Source organism: Apostichopus japonicus, chromosome 17 (genome assembly GCF_037975245.1).
Source record: "Apostichopus japonicus isolate 1M-3 chromosome 17, ASM3797524v1, whole genome shotgun sequence".
Taxonomy (NCBI): Eukaryota; Metazoa; Echinodermata; class Holothuroidea; order Aspidochirotida; family Stichopodidae; genus Apostichopus; species Apostichopus japonicus.
The window spans coordinates 9,806,668-9,826,323 of NC_092577.1; the positions used below are offsets into that span (position 1 = coordinate 9,806,668).

At 38.7% G+C, this 19,656-nt stretch overlaps 1 protein-coding gene across 1 annotated transcript in view; it reads right to left on the reverse strand.

Annotated features, from left to right (window-relative positions):
• LOC139985250 (uncharacterized) overlaps window positions 1-19,656 on the reverse strand; it is a 44,297-nt gene that overhangs the window by 16,200 nt on the left and 8,441 nt on the right. Inside the window, exon 2 of the mRNA XM_071999529.1 lies at window positions 2,636-2,704. Within this exon, the coding sequence (XP_071855630.1) occupies window positions 2,636-2,704 (69 nt within the window). The remainder of the gene's footprint in view (window positions 1-2,635; window positions 2,705-19,656) is intronic.

Here is a 19,656-nt window from a genome sequence, read left to right on the forward strand (position 1 = left end):
TGCAATTGTGGAGTGGGAGACAGGTTTGAGAGGAGCCAAGTAAATCTGTAATTTGCTATCAACGATACTAACCTGGCTCCTGGACTCAACAAGCCCTATTCCCATCTACCTAAACTACATGACAAGAACATTTAAGAACTGTTACCCCTCCCCCCTCCACTTCTAGGGCATGGCCACAGTTGCTCCTCTTTCCAAATCTACCATTCAGAAGAGACCAACTATGTTTTTTCGAGACTGAGAACTTCCGAGTTTTTCACTTGTTGGTGATCATTTATAAAAGATCGTGAAATTCAAACTTCCATGCACCGAGCACTCTGACTCATTGGGTGGGTGTGTTTCTTTCAACGGCTTTGTAAGCTCTTACTCACGGATGATGTACTTAACATGATCGAACACAATACATCTTGAAGCTTTATTTGTCACACATGATTCAACCCATACAAATATTTGTGCAAAAAACTACGGTTTTACAATTTTAAACAACTAAAGAGCGGATATTTACAAAATTTTGCATTATTACTGCACAATAATTCATTTGAAATATCTTGTACTGTAGACAATTATGACAAACAGCTATTCACAGCTGCTTCACCAATACAAAATTGCTTCAGCTTGTATCATTTATATTTTGCAGGAGTTATTCTGAATGTCAAAAACAAGTATTACTGTAAATTAACTTTGTGTGATGCATACCATATTCCGGATTGCCGATAAATTGCGATAAAGATATATACTGTAGATGCAAACTGTTTGAACAGCTGAGATGGGTTAGGCTTGCATTGAAGGGAATCCTGTGTGACCTCCTTCCCTCTTCCTCCCCCCCCCCCTCCCACCGACCCACCACCTCCACCTCCCATCCCTTTCTTGGCTTCTAAATGATGTTACATTATGCTTTATACTGTACCTAACTAAAGGAACATCTTACTGCAGAACATGAAAGAAGCAGTCGCATCCTGGTTTCAAAAAATTTGGGAAAGACTAGAACAACCACTCTACAAGTTTTAGTTCAAACCGAACACAGACTACATGACTTATCTTGTAGCTTTAAATAGTTACTTGGAAAGATTGGTTTGATGAGGAAGCTTAATTTCCCTTTCCAAAAGTTACCAATCAAAAATGCCGGTAGCAAAATGCCACTTACTCATCATTGAGGAAAGAAACATATTTACCACAGAAGCGTGAGGAACCAGTTGCCAAGCAACTAACAACCTCAAACAGCACAGTTGCTATGCTTACTAATTTTTAATGTTCCCAATGAGGAACGTTCAACTTCCGATTTGCTGTCAAGAGTTTCTCGGAGAGATATCAATTTACTACTGTACTTCCTCTTTGCAATAAACAAAAAGCTAATCTTGGCACATCACCCGAGTACATGCTCCGTCGAAGCATATTTCAGTTACATCTTGTAAACTGTGTTATTAACTGGCATTCGTGTAATAATCTGTGCATTTCGTCCATGCTCTCCCAGAGTAGAAAACACAAGTTTCAATCTGTTCACAACTTTGTTTACACATTTACGCATCCCTGAAAAATGAATGAATGTAACGGGCCTGGTCACCCTCATGTATGAAAAGGTCAAATCAACCATGGCCAATTATGTGTGTTGTGTTTCTGGTCAGTGTGGTCACCCTCGTGAAAAGTACACGTCAACCGTGGCCAAATATGTATTGGACAGGTATCCTGGTACCAACCTTCCCCCCCCCCACCTTTTTTTCCCCATTTGAACATGTCACATCAAACATGGCAAACTATGTTTGGAATGGTGTCCTGAAACTTCCGGCAAACATGGCCGATTATGCATTTTGTGGCCTGGTCACCCACCTGAAAAGGTAACTGCACAGATGGCCAACTATTTAGTAGGATGATGTCCTTGTCAGCTGCATGCAAAGGTCATAGAAACACCAAAACTCACTGGTTTGGGTATTTATGAACGACGATACTTACCTGTCTCCTACAACACTAACGCACATTTCCTAGTCTACCTAGACGCCACTGGTATCATTTTAGCACTGCGCCCCCGGTGACCTCTCCCATAGGTCACCGCGCACCCTCTCTTCCTTCCGAATTTACCATTCCGAAGGAAAACGCGTGTCTTTCGAGCTCCGTTTTCTCTGACGCCATACTGAGTTTTTCTTGCTGGAATCCGGCTTCTCATGAACGACGAAGGTTCTTGACAAAGTTCTTGACAAAGTGGCGTCTAGGTAGACTAGGAAATGTGCGTTAGTGTTGTAGGAGACAGGTAAGAGAGGAGTGAAATAACAATGATACCCTCCAGGAGGGTTGTGCCTAGCTCGACCACTTGAAGGGGGGGCATAGCAGACATGGCCATTTATGCAAGCAGTGTTCTGGACACATATCAAATTTGCTAGCTTGTGTCGTAGGCTTGGTTTTAGCCGTAGCCTTGACCCTTGACGGTCAGCAAACTTGACTCGTGGCAAAATGATTTAACAATTTGCAAGTGAGAATTCCAAGAAGAAGAAAAAAAAAAATCAAATTTTGCCACATCCAAATACTTAATATCATGCCAATTCATTATTGCTTGCTTCCTAAATATGAATTCACTCCTATACACTCACGATGTCTACTAACTAGTGAAAACTAACAATTTTACACAATTCCATGTAATAATACATACTGCTCTTTGGACCAGATTCCTTCTTTCCTCCAGTATTTTTCAACAGTTGTTTGACTTCTGCTTGCTGCTCTGTGTGACAAAGTATAATGAAAGGAAACATATAAGTCACAGAAAAGCAGCAACCTTATTAAAATATGGATAAAACTTACAGCTGATGAATAGGAAAAATTCTTTTATATGACAAGTGAGTTATAAAAAAAATTCAAAATGAAAAAAAAAGAAGAAGCAGACCAAACCATTGATCCAATGCATACATAGATACAGTATGCTTAATATGATGTACTCCTCAAAACCGTTATTATCGACATGATTCATGTTCCATCATGAATACTCAAGAGTGAAGGGTTTAGCAAGTCTGACTGACATCACACAGCAAGGTATTCCTAGGAATGTAAGTTGCAACGATTATCGACATGCATCAATTGTCGGCATCGGCCGATATCAGTGATGTCGGACAGATGTCGGTATGGTAAAATTTGTGTTTACCAATAGTCCCCGATCGTTCTCTATTCTTAAAAAAAATATGCTTTGATGAGAGTTATGTAAGTTGAAGATATTTTGGCCTCAAAACCAACCTTCCCCCAACCCCCACCCCCCCCCACCCCCTGCATGTTATTTGAAGGCAATTACTGCAAAACACGGTTCAGATTTCTTAGTATAAATCTAGTAATACCCGTGGTACGAACAAATTGAAATGCGTAACAGTTCTGCGACCTGATAACCCCATCACAGCACGCGATCATCGTTCTTCATTTGTTCCAGTCACACCCCTGTTAGGGACAGACTACTGTACTATGAAAATAATTGGTATTTGAAGCACAACACCAATGTTGTATAACTTCTATAGGCTTCCTTGTTTAGCATTTCAAACCACTAGAAAAGACATCCCACTGTACCGTATGTATGAAGCTGTAAACATGCACTCAGGGCTGCGCAGGACACGGAGACCAAATATATTTATGGGCATACACACACCTACTAGTAGTACATCTGAGTGCAATCTGCATTAAGCACTTAAGAGCTTAAATACTTAATCATTCAGTAACTACAGAAGCAATTATTTATTGCACTTCTTCCATCCCTTGATACTGTGGAACAATGCTGTCACAAAACCAATGACACATATAAGCCTCACTTGATCGGGTTGAGATTCGAGAGGGAAAAAAATCCCCACTCGTTTGTTTTATTGTGTCCAAAATGAAAGTACGACGGACACTTCTCAGACTGGTGCAGTTTTCTGTCTCTTTCTGTTTTGTGACTCAGTGTTTAGCAATGTAGTATATGTAATGCCTGGATATACAGTATCTATATATACATGATTAATTGTATCATGTGCATCCCTATAGGCTCAACCTGGATGAGTGAGCACTATAAACTATCCCTGCACTTCCACAGGCTGTACACTATTAGAACAGCAACATTAGCTTGTGTATATAGCTACCTGTACTCTACTAGACCATGTACAAGCAAGCTTTACTCCATTTTTTATGTGGGATGGGATGACGGGATGGTGGGTGGCGGAGGGGGTTGGTGGGAAGGCTGGCGAGAAAAGTAGCGTGTACACATGACAATATATCTACCAGGAAGATTCCACATTGTTTTCTCAGATGTGAGCATTGGAGACTGAGTGAAGAACACTGTGTGATTATAAAGTGCTAACCCAAAATGATCAACAGAATGCATAATACGACACAAGCCTTTATACGCTTGCTGTCCTATACCTACTGCATGCAAACTGATGAAAACCATTTGAAAGGATTCACATTCTCAAAATTACTCCCAAAAATTACACAACAGCTGGTACCTTTTGAAATCAATCAACACTACAGTAGGAATGGATAATGTTGACTCATTTTGGATCAGCTGCAAGAGAAATAGGGAAGGACTTAATTCATCCTCGACGACAAAGGTTTTAAACTTTGACACAAAGGCATGCATTTTGTGTCGTAGATCTATGCATAAAGACAAAGCATTTGTATGACAGTAATTTCATTCAACTAGATGCCTTGTATGTATCTGTTATAAAGAATGACACTGGAAAAGTGGAAAACAGCTGACCCCCCCAAACACAAAATGAATGCTTGTAAACGATGGATGGATAACGAACTTACAACCAGCAAACCTCGCTCTTCCATACAGTCTTTTTATCAGAGAGAGACTTACGTAGTTGTTCACTAAACTACACACACAGTCACACACACACACCCATACATTGCTCCTTGGAACATATAAACAGTACCCAAAACTTGACAGATACACCTGTTCACTCCTCCAATTCCCCCATCTAGTAATAGATATGAATGGTTGCAAGGCTAGCCGCAATAAAAGGCTGGAATGCCAAAACAAGCATGCCTAGTTCATGACCCTTGACCTCCCCTAAGGGCACTACATGGTACATTGTTCCCTGCAGCTCTGTTTTGTCTGTCTGCCAAACTTTTAGGGAAGACCCCCAGAAAGGAGATGAATTCCTTCACTCTGAGATTATGAATGAAATTAAAGAGGACTGACTTACTTTTAAAGGCAGACTTGAGGTTGAGCTAGGTCATAATATAACAAAAATCACAAAATTTCAAAGACCTTGTCAGTTTTGCTTTGCTTTAAAAGGATTGTCTGGTGGCCCTAAGAAGTTACCTTAAAAAACGGAGAATAATTTTCCAAACATGTTGTCAAAGTATGAGAACGCTAATGTTGTGTTTGACAGAGAAACGGTTTTTTAATCGTTAAGAATGGCCATTTTAAATATGATTTGAACAGTACAAAACGTGACATAACCCACGCTCTGATTTCTACAGATATCTACAAGAAGAACACGTTGAATGGGGACAAATTTCACATGGTTAGAAATAGAAAAATAAGAACTACAAATGTATCAAAATCTTCCACCAGACAATTCCTTTAAAACTTACACTTACTTTGAATGGGACATGAAGTCCTAAGAAAACTAAATTAGCCCAAAACTACTGTAGTTGAAATATTTACATAGATCTGTCAACTCAAGAAAGCTACTTGAACTTAAAATGTTGTAACCTCAACTGGGCAATTGGACTTGAATTCACTACAAAGTGTTTGTAACATTTTCCACAACTACTGTAACAACCTTTAGCAATTGTAATTTTTTTTTCACCCAGGCCTTTAAAAACTTTGAATGATGAACTCTTTTTCACATATAACTTGAACATTGTTTTATCCCTAATAGCTTTGTACCCCTTAAGCCCCTGCCTCCCAACCCCTTAGCGGTGCATGTTTGAGAATAGCTGATAAACTGGGTGGGCTAGAGAACAAGACATGGTACCTGCTGAGAAATTATTATCCCCGTCCTAGCACGAGTAGAGATTACGGAATTCACTTACAGAATTTTTCAATTTATTTCACCATTTTATATCTATAGTTACCTCTGTGCATTCTTCCAATATAAGCAGCAAAATAAACAGAAATGTGTATGTTTTTTCTGTTACATTTTCATTAAAATACAGATTTCCAAAATCCTCACAATTTAGTTTGGACTGTCATCCATAGACAACACAGTTGCAAAGAAATTGTAACTTTCAGAAGAACACCTAAATGACAATAACTCACACATTCCTGTAAGCTTTTTGAACAGCCATTTTATGATACCAGTCAAGTTATCCAATCCCTCCCACTTCCTCCCCTTCCCCCTTCCGACTTCCCCCTTTCTCCCCTTTCCCCTTTCTCCCCTCCTCCATTCCCCATACCCCTTCCCCATACCCCTCACCCTATCCCTCCCCTTCCCCCACCCAAAAATATTACTGGTTAAGGTCCTCTATTTATACAATGGATAATACCCATCTTCAACCAACTTATGCACCTTCCCCAAATATCTAAAATAACCTATGAAAGATGGTAACACCTGGTGCTTCCCCCTATGACCCCCTTCCTACTCCAGTCACCACCCCCGCTTCCTCTTAATTCTCAATCTATAACCAAACAAAAGTCAACCTACTTTCTACCCCTCTTCACAGATTTCAAATCTAACAACACCTTGTTGGTTTCCCTTTAACAGGTACCATAATGAGCCAGTGACACTCTGGAAAACCACAACTTTTAGACACATAAGTGAGTAGGAATTTTAACCACTACATGATAGCAAAGAGAACTTTCTTCCTTTTTTCACCTTCTTTTTTTTTCAACAGCCTAGATAACTACTTCCCACCAAGTTTCCTTGAACAAACATGTTTATCTGTGGGGTACAGTAGAAGTAACCACTGCATGGGAACTCCTATGGCCAGAGAATGAATAAGCAGATACTAGAAATATCTACAGCATGCTGTAGGTGCATGTATGACAAGATGTACTGTAGCTAATTGGCTTTGTTACACATTATGATATATTTTGCAGTATGCCAGATTCTGGTGCAGTCCCATCCCAAGCTGATAGCTTAGATACAGTACCATGGATCCCATTTCACAGGCAGCCCAATTCCGATGGTGCCCCGTGTCCCCCTCCCCTTTGAGAAATTATTGATTAATTAAGGTGCTATATTTTGCAACTTGATCTTTACGTTCAAGACGGGTTTAGCCTGTCAGATATTTATGTTTTTAATTGAGGCAGATAAAGTTTTTGTTTGAGACCTTTTTTAACACTACAAATTGCATCGGGGGGGGGGGCACAATTGTTTTAGGAGAACATGTGGCCCCCCAGGCCACACTAGTGGTATGCCCATCAGCCACCCAATTGGCCCAAAGCTGGTGTTCTATTTCAGCTAACCTGTAGACTACAGTAAAATATTGATGTGATATTCACTAACCCTACACATCTCTCCTACAGTGTATGTTATTGTGCTATTCACCAAACCTACACATCTCTCCTACAGTGTACATATTGCTGTTCTATTCACCAAACCTACACATCTCTCCTACAGTGTACATATTACTATTCTATTCACAAAACGGTCTACACATCTCTCCTACAGTGTACTGTAAATATTGCTGTTCTATTCACCAAACCTACACATCTCTCCTACAGTGTACATATTGCTTTTCTATTCACCAAACCTACACATCTCTCCTACAGTGTACATATTGCTATTCTATTCACCAAACCTACACATCTCTCCTACAGTTTACATATTGCTGTTCTGTTCACCAAACCTACACATCTCTCCTACAGTGTACTGTAAATATTGCTGTTCTATTCACCAAACCTACACATCTCTCCTACAGTGTACATATTGCTTTTCTATTCACCAAACCTACACATCTCTCCTACAGTGTACATATTGCTATTCTATTCACCAAACCTACACATCTCTCCTACAGTTTACATATTGCTGTTCTGTTCACCAAACCTACACATCTCTCCTACAGTGTACATATTTTCTGTTCTATTCACCAAACCTACACATCTCTCCTACAATGTACATATTGCTGTTCTATTCACCAAACCTACACATCTCTCCTACAATGTACATATATTGCTGTTATATTCACCGAACCTACAAATCTCTCTCGAAATATATATACTGCTGTTCTATTCACGAAACCTACACATCTCTCCTACTGTGTAGTGCATATTGCTGTTCGATTCACCAGACCTAAACATCTGTCCTACAGTGTAAATATTGCTGTTCTATTCACAAAACCTACACATCTCTCCTACAGTGTTTGTATATTGGTCACTCTTTGTCATCATTTTCCTAAATTTTTGGGGACGACCAAATTTGCTGTACGGACAACCAAGAGGTAAGACCTTGTTGCCTGGGGTACCACCCCCCCTGCCCCCAGCCCCCAAAATAATAATTCCTTAAATTTTGCCAATAAATCATCAGTCCCATTTATATAGTACAGCCCCTTTCTAATGCAGCTAAGCCCACTCCTTTAGCAGCCTGCCATATATATATTTCACAATACCTGCCGTATCGAACCCGGTGACGACGAGCCACATCTAGGCAGACAGCCAAATACACAATTACTCTAAACGACTTCCCATCCTTGCCCGCCATCTCCATACGTGCCAAGGTAGATAACCGGACACGATTCACCACGTGAATATTACCAGCGATAAATATGATACACCGCAGGACCTACTTCCCCCCCCCCCCTTATATATGCATGGATACTGTTTAAAAGGGAAATGACCCTGTTTTGATGTTTACTTCCTATTAATGGTGCATGAATTAGTTTAATAGAGGATATACCATCGGATGAAGGTCTCTGCTATACTACTTAACTGACTGCTAGATACTTCCTTCAAAAAACTATTCACCTAGCTAGTACTATATCCTTTTTTTGTTTCATCTAAGTATCCAGTACGCCAAAAAATATGGAGGTTGTACCCTATCACTCGTAAACCGAACTACAGGTATGGTATCAACAATCGCCAAATTTACCTCCTTGGGATACCATATATATATATTATAGCAAAACTACTGTAGGATAGGTAAAGTAGTAAGTACAGTATCACACTTCCACACAAAACCAAATCTATTAGCTACAGTACTAAAGTAGTATTTATTGACCTTTAACTATTGACCAGCTGCTCCGGTTTGAGTCCAAGGATCCTCCCTCCCCCACTCCCCCCCCCCCCACACTTTCTTTCTTTATTGGCCATCCATTTTATCATTTCTTATCTACCACGTTCCAATGTGTAGTTAGGTAGATGAGAAAGTGCAGATGTGGAGTGGGAGACAGGTAAGCGAGGAACGAAGTAAATTCAACATATATACAATGGTGGCTTCTCTAAAGTAAATCTTACTGGCTAGATTCTACCCTGACAAGAACAAAATGTTTATAAAGAAAATGCATGGTTTGTAAACAATCAATCTTACAAGTATTCCATATTTGCTACAATTTAGGCTATTTTCCTTCAAAATGTTCATTTCCAGGGACCTAAAATGTTATCTCAGACTTCTTGAGTTTTTATAGAGCTCAATGTTGAATATGAAACTGGAGTGTCCACAGAAATCACATTCAATGAACTTCACAGTCAAGTATCCATTTTATGAGATTTTATGAGATACTAATTACTTAAATATTGTTGAAAAAATTCACCAAAAGTCGACACAAAAGCTGATTTAGAGGTCACCGGGTACTGATCCGTAATATGCTAGGGTGATTGGAAATATGCTAGAGAATATCACACAATGGTCACTTTTAATACCAATATGCATCAACAAGCATTGTCAAAGTCTATGAAGCATGTACAGTAAATCCATGCACACACCTCAATGTTCATAGTAAACTTGTTTGAGGATAAGGAAATTTACAAAACCTCCAAATAAAACGAATAAATGCAGCACTTTTTCAATATATACTTCTAACACTTTTTAGAGGTGTGCTAAAAACCTTGGTGACATAAACACATTAATGACCATTTAAGCATCAATTTTCTACCGCTAAGGAAACGATATTACAATACTATGAATATTCAACATCCATTTGCATGGCAGGACAAATAACTACAGGTCTTGCAAATGCAATCGTTTCGTTGTTTACGACGACCGGCTGTATAAATGATAATTTCTGCAGATTGCCATCTGTTCGTAAATGCAGATGAGTAAACAAACTACAGTATCACGGCATTAAATGATATCTCAAGACCTTGTGTATTATCAGTACTTGAGGGAATATGCCCAGTCATTAAGTCAACATCATTAACATGACAAGACATCAATGAGGAAACGACTCTGCCCGTTCTCAGGATGAACTCATTCTTGAGGTCTCACGAACGGTGCACCGTAGAAAACTAATTTAGTTGGTAAACAAATTAGTTATTAGTTGCTTAAAATGAAATCATTCTTGAGGTCTCACGAACGGTGCACCCTTAGAACACTTATTTAGAACTTGGTAAACAAATTAGTTATTAGTTGCTTAAAATGAACTCATTCTTGACGTCTCACGAACGAACGGTGCACCGTAGAAAACTTCTTTATAGTTGGTAAACAAATTAATTATTAGTTGCTTAAAATGACTGATACTCACATTTCCAGCTGGGTTTATATTTTAATAACAGACAGAGCAGAGGACACCAAATAGCAAAAGATGTCCCCCCCACCCAAAAATAACAATCAAGGATATCATAAATGTTAACACAAAGAATGTATACATCAGGATGTGGGGGTGGGGGGTTCCCAGAAGTGGACTTGCTGGCCGAATAGGGGCTGCGAAAATTTTTTGTATCTGACCCTCCAGAAAACTGAGAAAAGATGAACCCACAACATTGCATTGATCAATGGGATGAAGTGCTAAAGGTCTTAGGTTATGAGTACTCTATCCCCCCTCCCCCAAGCCCCCCTCCCCCAAGCCCCCCTCCCCCAAGCCCTGCACATTCCTCAACCTAGGTACAGGTATATACTACATAGTATGATTTGTTTACTCTGTCTGGTCAGGACTTTGCTTCACTTAACATGGATAATAAATCGATAATATTATACGAAGTGATTGAAATCTTAAGCTTTATTAAGAGCAATGAAAGAGCGATACTTGCGCAAAAGGCTGGCAATTACGGAAGGGAGATCGCCACACTCACATACAGACAATTGCCAGATGCTAGAGCGAGGTTAATACGGTAATGCATAGGTTATATGAGGTGAGGGAGTACGCGCTGTGAATCCTGGTATTTACCTACATAGATGGATCAGTAACTTTAATTTTGGCCAGAGTGTGACCATGTGAGTCAACAGGGGTTGCAATGCTAGGATGTTAACCACTATTACAGAGGAGTGCATGCTGTATGTTATGGGGAGACTGGTACATGAAGTTAATGCATATAACACAATATTACCCTGAAGACAATCATTTTGATCAGTTAATAACTTTAGGACTTGATAATGATATTCAAAACTTACTGGAAACTTGTGTAACAGTATTCCTACTTCCAGCAAATACCAAACAAGGATCCTGGGAAACCGTTCCGATCGAATTTAGTAGATAATAAATCCACACAAACAACGAAAGATGTAGACACTTTGGGCGGTAGAATGAGAAGGAAGGGCATTGACCGGGAGGGGTAAGGTCATAGAGGGCTCACAGCGTTAAAAGGTTAGCAGTTCATTCTAGACACAGTAAAACGAGAGTGGTACGGTTGAGGGGAGACAGGTAAGCGAGGAGCGAAGTAAATCTCCCGTAGCCTCTACATGTCCTTAGCACTACAGCATCTACACAACTGGTATTCAAAAGTGGGCCAACCAACAAATTTTGGAGGGTCACCAAAATAAAATTGGATGAAAAAATAAATTGCTAATATACTGTACGTAGCGGAAGAAAGTCTATGTAAAAGACCTTGGACAATAATTACTTAAAAAGTTTGCGGCAAAATATATCCCATTTTTCAAACCTTGAAGCTCCCTCAACATATATTTTCAAACTATTCTCAAAGGTGAGAGGGGTATACTTCCTCCCCCAAGACCCCTTACCAGTGCCACATTCTCCGCCACTGGATCGACGCTAAGATAATAAAGGTGAAAACTGTGGTCAGGAAGGGGTGCAGGGAGGGGGGACATGGATACCTGGCAGGTAAATGTACACAATAATTGACTGTTGATGCTCCTTTAGTGGTTGCAACATGCCATTTGTTTTGGGGGGTTTTTTTGTGCACTATAAATATACATGTAGTACTCTAGTATGTGTTGAATGAACTGATTTGTACCAACAATTCTATTCTACAGATCTATCACAGAGTACCTTACGAGTGTGCTCTAAAGGTATGTGGTTTAACCATTTAACTTGGTTTTTAACCATGTATTAGTTTAACCATGACGGTTAATTTTAACGTAAAACCAAGGCTCAAACTTTCAAATAAAACAATATTAACCAACAAATGAAGAAGAAATCATAAAACAAAGAAAAACAAAACAAAGAAGAAGAAGAAGCAAGTCCAATTTACATTACCTGCATATTCCTGTGGTATCAATTTCCAATGGAGAACAGTATATTAGCATACATTTAAATTTAAAATCCAGACTTCCATGGCCGATAAATTCCAACCGCTTGGAAATTAGAAGTAAACAATAATCGCTAAAAACTGAGCTACTGTACCTCTGATCCACATACAAATCTTGACTGGAACTTTCATTTTAAACTGTTGCACCCCCTCTCCCCTCCCCCTCTCCCTTACAGACCCCCTATGATGCTCATCACATCCACCTACTCTTCCCATAGAAACCAAACACACAACAGGCATCCTACTCATTCATGACTGAATCGAGGAAATATTTTTTCAGACAGCGTCACCGGTGGTTCGTGACTCCCATACATCATGACAGTTCTTCAGAAGTGAAAGATGTAGAATGAACATAATAATAATCATAATCATAATAATAATGATAATAATACAAAACTCAACAACATGAACTCACTTTTTTGGGCTACTTCTATACTTTTTTATTTTTTCCTCCCACTGACTAAAAAAAAAACAACCAGAAACCAATTATTAATTCCTGTAAATCTTCCTCCATGCAGCATTCATCGAGCACCACGGACGGACTGACTGACTGAGGGAGCGACAGACCGAGAGAAAAAAAAAATATGTGTATATCCGTCCAGCCTGCCTTGTGGCTTAGAAATAATCAAGTAGGTATATATTCCAAAAACCTGGTGAACTGCAGAGATAGGAAAGTGAGATTGACCCCCATCAGTAACTGCAGTATATAATGAAGAGCTCACACTCTCACTCTAGTGTCTAGTTTAGTACTGTCATATATACACACAAAATTCACTGCCAGTCTGACACACACACAATATCACACACACACACAAAACTCAACTAGCACACTGTACAATGCAATATATGACTCAGCCCACTCAATATACAACTGACCTCAGATTACTTTGTTGCTTCCAGGAACTCTTCAACATTTGATATTCCTGAGAGGGATGTGCATTTCTGTTGTTAAAGCAGTATTAGGGGACTATATCTTGACTGACAAGAAAATCACTATATATAATAAGGCATACAATGCTGATCAAATCAAAATATCGTCACATGAAGAATATTAATTTCCTTTTAAAGATGATCTAGCTTTTACATGGTTATGAGAGGCAGACACAACACTGACCAAATCAAATATCATTTTGGTCATTTAAGCCTCTGAAGAAGATCCTGCTAGGATTCGAAACGTCAGGCCAACTGACTTTTACACATTCTCTTACACAGGCTCTCTAGTGGATAAGCAGTTTGCTAACAGTTTTCTTTTTATATCAAACCAAATATCATCATATAAATATATGCGCCTTTAAAGTTATAGCTGCTGTTTCATCTAGTTTTACACCAGAAAAGAGACGGACACAAAATTGACTGACTCAAATATCATAAACAATTAACTTTGACCAAAGCTATCGACAATAATATGAATAATATAAAAAATGAACAATAATACTGTGAGTTATAGACTCAGATCTGCTTTAACTTTGGAAAGAGCTGTATTAAAACAGCAGACACTATTGCCAAGCAAGATTCACAGGCAAAATTGTTATCCTCATTTCACCATGGCAACTATATTATAACTGCTTGGTCAAACACTGTGTCCGCATTTACCAAACTGTACTTTATACCTCACCACTCTGTTCGAGAGTCATGAACATATTCATTTGTCCATACATGCAGGCCTCTCTATTTTATTCCTTTTTTTCCCTTTCTTTCTCTTTTCCAATGTCATCTTACTCTAAAGTAATTTATGTCGTTTTTGTTTCGATAGTCTTCGAAAAATTTCCAGGGGAATAATCTAACGAAATTGAAAGTGTATAATACAGTAGGCCCAAATACTGTACAAGAGGTCTTTATAGCATAGTAAAACGACCTTTTAACTTCCCCTTCGGAGAAAGTCAGAACTTGTATCAACCTGAGTGACTAATAACATTTTCCAGAAAAGACAAGTCATGAAAAATGCCATCTAAAATATCACAAACAGGCAAACCACTAAAAACTCAACAACTGTGGTATTCAGTATGACCTCTCAGGCTCTCACTGGTCTCCTTCTTTTACTAGGGCCAACACAGGATGACACAAAATATGTTAGATATGCCAAAACTGGCCAGAAATACTTTAAAAAAAAAATAAAACTATTAAAAACCAATTGCTGATGTTTTAAAAGCAGATCTATGATGTTGATCTTACATACAGACTGTATGCACTGATTCCCAAAACAGTATAACAAACTCAGCTAGGGTAGTAGTAAAATAAAACATAACTTGTTGATTATTAATCACTTTCTAAGCTTTGGAAAATGGTAGATTTGGAAGGGAAAAGGATACTGAGGTCATGGGGTCAGCTGTGGCTGAAAGGAAAAACTAGGAAAGTGCGTTAGTGTAGTAGGAGAGAGGTAAGAGAGGAGTGAAGTAAATACCATGTTAACCAACGGTTGTGGATGAGAGAGATTGGATTTTGTTAGGGTATAGTATCTGCCTGTATATATATTTGATACATTAAAGTGCTAATATGTTTGACAAAGACACAGTCAACCCATACCATTCCCATGCTTCAAGTGAGAATCTGAAATATTCCTTAACAAAACTACCATGTATCATAGGATAGGATAGCAATCATCTTTCATTTGTTAACTCAGTAATCAAGGTTATGGAACACAGTTTTAGTATATGATACAAGTCATGTCATGTTGCAAATTATGCCCTCACCGAAGTCAATCAGGAAACATTGTTTGGGTGACCTCTAGACAGAGTCCGGTATATATGTGTGTGCATATATAAATTTATATATATTAATATATGTTGAGACTAGTTGAGACTAGTGGAACACTAGTAGTTGTTACTCAGAGTTTCAAGCGTTGAGCGATCATCAAACAACTGTTAGCTTCAAGTTATACTCCTGTAATATATAGACTCACCGTCGGGATTACGGGGGATTATAGGATTATCGGTGTATCCATCTGTATCAATATCTATATCTATACATATACACATACATATATACATCAAAGTTCTGAATCTGAGTGCTAAGGTTGTGGGGAGATGTCCAAGTAAGCAATGAACAAAGTTAATTCAGAAGTTACTGATTTAAACCATTGGACAGGATACACATGTATGCTACACAAAAATGCTTCTAGAACTTTGGCTGGCAAAATGAGGAGGGACAATCAGTGACCAAATCTCTGAGGGCATACATTGCTAGACAGATTTAACTGATAGTCTAGACACGTCAGAGCGAGAGTGCTGAGGTAATGGGGAAACAGGTAAGTAATGCAGTAAAGTCAATTCAAAATGTTGTACTAAAATGGCAAAACAACGTGAGAAGAGAATTTTGGCTTTTGTGGCACTAATGCAGCGCCTTTAAAAATAGCAAAAACTATATCCAGGTTTCAACATGTTCAAACCTAATAGGCCTATACGTGTGATTTATAATGATTTCAAAGTTATCTTGTCTGTAGATACAGCAGGTAAAGGTTGTGACTAATTTAGCAGGGACTAATTTAGCCTACAGATTCTTCTGTTCAAAGCAGTATCGAAGGGCTCTCAGTTTTTTGTCAATTTCATAAACTGTACCGTGGTTCCTATGTACAACAACCATTGTTGCACAAGTTTGTATCTATTTTGCCCATCTTCTTGCACCTAGCACAATTTGCAATACATACACCGGATAAATTATACCCTGAACTGTATTCGACACCCACATCTCCTGGTACAACCCAATTAGTGCTCAATATATATGCACCAGTTTGTTAGAACATCTGTCACATACATGTGTGTATTGTGTAGCCTTAATAAAATCGTATGATACAGTATGTACAGTACCCTCTGAAATTTAGCCATCCCAGCAGTCCCAACACCGTTCAGTGTGCTGGTAAATAGCAGCATATGACCCTACCAGCTTTGCAGGCTAAAAATAGACTGTATATATTCCTCACAATTTATTTTCTTACACAGCCAGTCAGTGTTTGTGTGTGTGTGTGTGCGCGTCGTGGTGGTAGTACAGTAGTAGTAGTAGTAGCTGGTTATAGACTCCACATTACATTACCAGTTTGATATCTGTATCGCACTACTCACAAATCCTGGCACCTGTTTATGTTTCATGTGAATTGCAACGGGCCGGCGGAGTGCGTGCCTTGTGGCTGTCAAATTCTCTCTGTGAGAGTTTGATACCATAGTAAATCATGTATGTATAGATATATAGATATACTGTATGCATACCTACATGTGAACTTTATACTTGAACAATTTATAATTCCCAGGGTCTCTCCTGCAGTAAGTACATCCAGCAGTCGAGTGACAATGTTTACTCCACTACTATTCCAGTCAGGAGACTACAATGTATGTCATAAAACTTACTGGTTTAGATATTTACGAGTGACGAGCTTACCTGTCTCCTCACAACCGTTGAGGGTGCACAGTGCTAAAAGATTACCAGGGCATACTAGACACGGTAGAATGAGGTGCTAAGGTTGTGAGGAGACAGGTAAGCGAGGAGCGAAGTAAATACTACACAGCAGTACGCAGCAGTACACTGCAGTACACTGCAATGGGCAGTACCCTCCTATACACTGTAACTTGCACCATATACTGATCAAACCGTCTAAAGTAATATCAAAAAGTCGTTTGGATGAATCCTACATTTAAAACAAAGATTCAAAGAAACAATTCATTAATCATGTTTTGTTACCATTTCTGAAGTTGGCTTCCAAAAATAGATAAAATACTGAAATGGAACAGTTATGTACAAATTAAGCAGCTACAAACAGTTCTATGTATATCACTGCATTTGTTTAGCAGTTTCTCCACTTTGCATAGCATCTTGCTATGCTACACCAGAAAATTATTCCCCCATGAGGTCTAGTTGGTTATAATCAGGCTTTCAGCAAGTTCATGCTCAAACTCTAGCATAAAAGCTGGGCTATCTAGCATCTAGATCGATCTAAAACAACTGTGGGGTGCTCTCAAATTGGCCTAACGTGCGTAATCTCTACTGTTTCACCGACCTCCGACTCGACTTAACAGGTTCTTCTGAAAGTTCTGACAAGCTTGCGAATACGCCGTGTGAACTTACTGTACATACAGGTGCCCTTGGGTGATTGAACAAAGGTTTTCCCAGTTTGTGCAGATTGGTTGAACGGACAAAAAAAAAACTTAAGGAAAGACAAGTAATAGGTGCTTAATTTAAACAGATTACAGTAGTCTAACTCAAAAGAGTACGTTTCAGAAAATTCTCTTCTTTCATAATTACAAACTAAATTGTACACTGGTGATCAAACCCCATGGTACTGTTGTGATTGGCACTGGACAGGACTGATATGACAAGTGCCCTCTGTTGATCTTGGATACACCTGGAGAGCCCCCCTACCCCCCCCCGCCCTCCTTTCCTGGTCCTCATCCTCATGGATTTGTGCTTGAACTGGGGGGTCACTCAAATCCAGTTCACTCACAACATGATATGGAGAGAGAGAGAGCGTAATGTTTAATGAGTCAGGAAGCAAATTAACATTAACTCGATCTACAGATTGCGCGAAATAACAAACCCTCAAGATAGAAAGAGAATCGACAGGTTACGGTCATCTAGTCATTTCCTTCCCAAGTTTCAAATTTCCTCACTTTTAAAAAGTGAAAAAATTTACGCCCTTTCCTGGTGTTCCCTGTAGTATAAATCGTTTCCTTGAAAGATCGTATTGCGTGCAAATACGACTACAGCACGGTATGCATACTGACATGATACAAATCATGATATATGAGGATCCTAGACAACCGTCCAGATCGAATTACGTAGATCAATAAATCGAAACATGAAACAAAAATGAACTATGCTGACACTTTGGGTCAGTAGAATGAGAAGGAAGGGCATTGACCGGAGGGGTGATGTCATAGAGGGCGCACAGCGTTAAAAGGTTACCAGTTCATTTCTAGACACGGTAGAACGAGAGTGCTACGGTTGAGGGGAGACAGGTAAGCGAGGAGCGAAGTTAATTTGACTGTTTTCATTTCATGACAATATATTAATAATAATATATATTATACCCAAAGTGTTTAGAACCTTGGCTTTTTACTCAAATTTTTGACCAGCTGGGATCTTACGGGACCTACGGTAACCAGTTCACTCAGACAAGTTAGACAGAGATTGCTGAGGAACAAAGTCAATACGGCCATACTTGGTCCCTCAACTTTGCAACATATGTAACATATAACATAAAAATTCAATTTTAGGGAGTATATATGTATATGTACAGTATTAAAAAAAAACACAAAAAATATAAAGATAAAAAAACTCATTAGCCCGATGCACCTCTTTAATATCAACAACTTACCAGGTTTACCTCGAGCATTGTTTAACTAGTCACGTAGTTCAGATCGAAGCCAATAATTCTAGTCTACTCGCTAATTTCACCTCACAATTTTGGGATTTATTTTGACAAAACTCCACCCAAAACTTTTTGTCCATGAATATCTTGTTATATTTTTTATCTTTGCTTTCTTCTTGGTTCTCTTTGAAAAACACCGCTGTGTGTATTTTTTTGTCAAAATCTCAAAGTCTACCTTTCCTGGCACAGTAAACTGATCAACACAACACCTTTCAACTATCCAGTATTTAATCCCACCCACCAAACAACAGTTACACATATTTTTGGACTTTGTCATCAGTAGTAGTACCATTGTCCACATACACTGCACACAAAGCTCTTTCCTCTTTTTTTTCCTTTTTTTCTTTTACGCTTATGTTTCTTCGCCCCCCCCCCAATATTTTTTTTGTATTCCTTTTTCATTAAGAATAGTAATGCAAGCAAACAGACAGACAAATGTGTATGCTTCAGTGAGTATTAAGCCTTGACATCATGCCTACAGTAGCCGGTATTACTGTACACAGAAGCTGTGGTAAGGAAAGCCTGCAACAGTGGATTGTTCCACTCTGCAATAGGGGGATGATAAAACAGGATGATTCTTTAAGTGTTGGGTATGTCTACAGTGCTATACACACACATGCAAATATATATATATATATATATATATCTATATCTATATATATATATATATATATATATATATATATATATATCTATATATATATATATATATGTATATATATAAATATATATATATATATATAGAAACCATGTACTCAATGTCAATGAC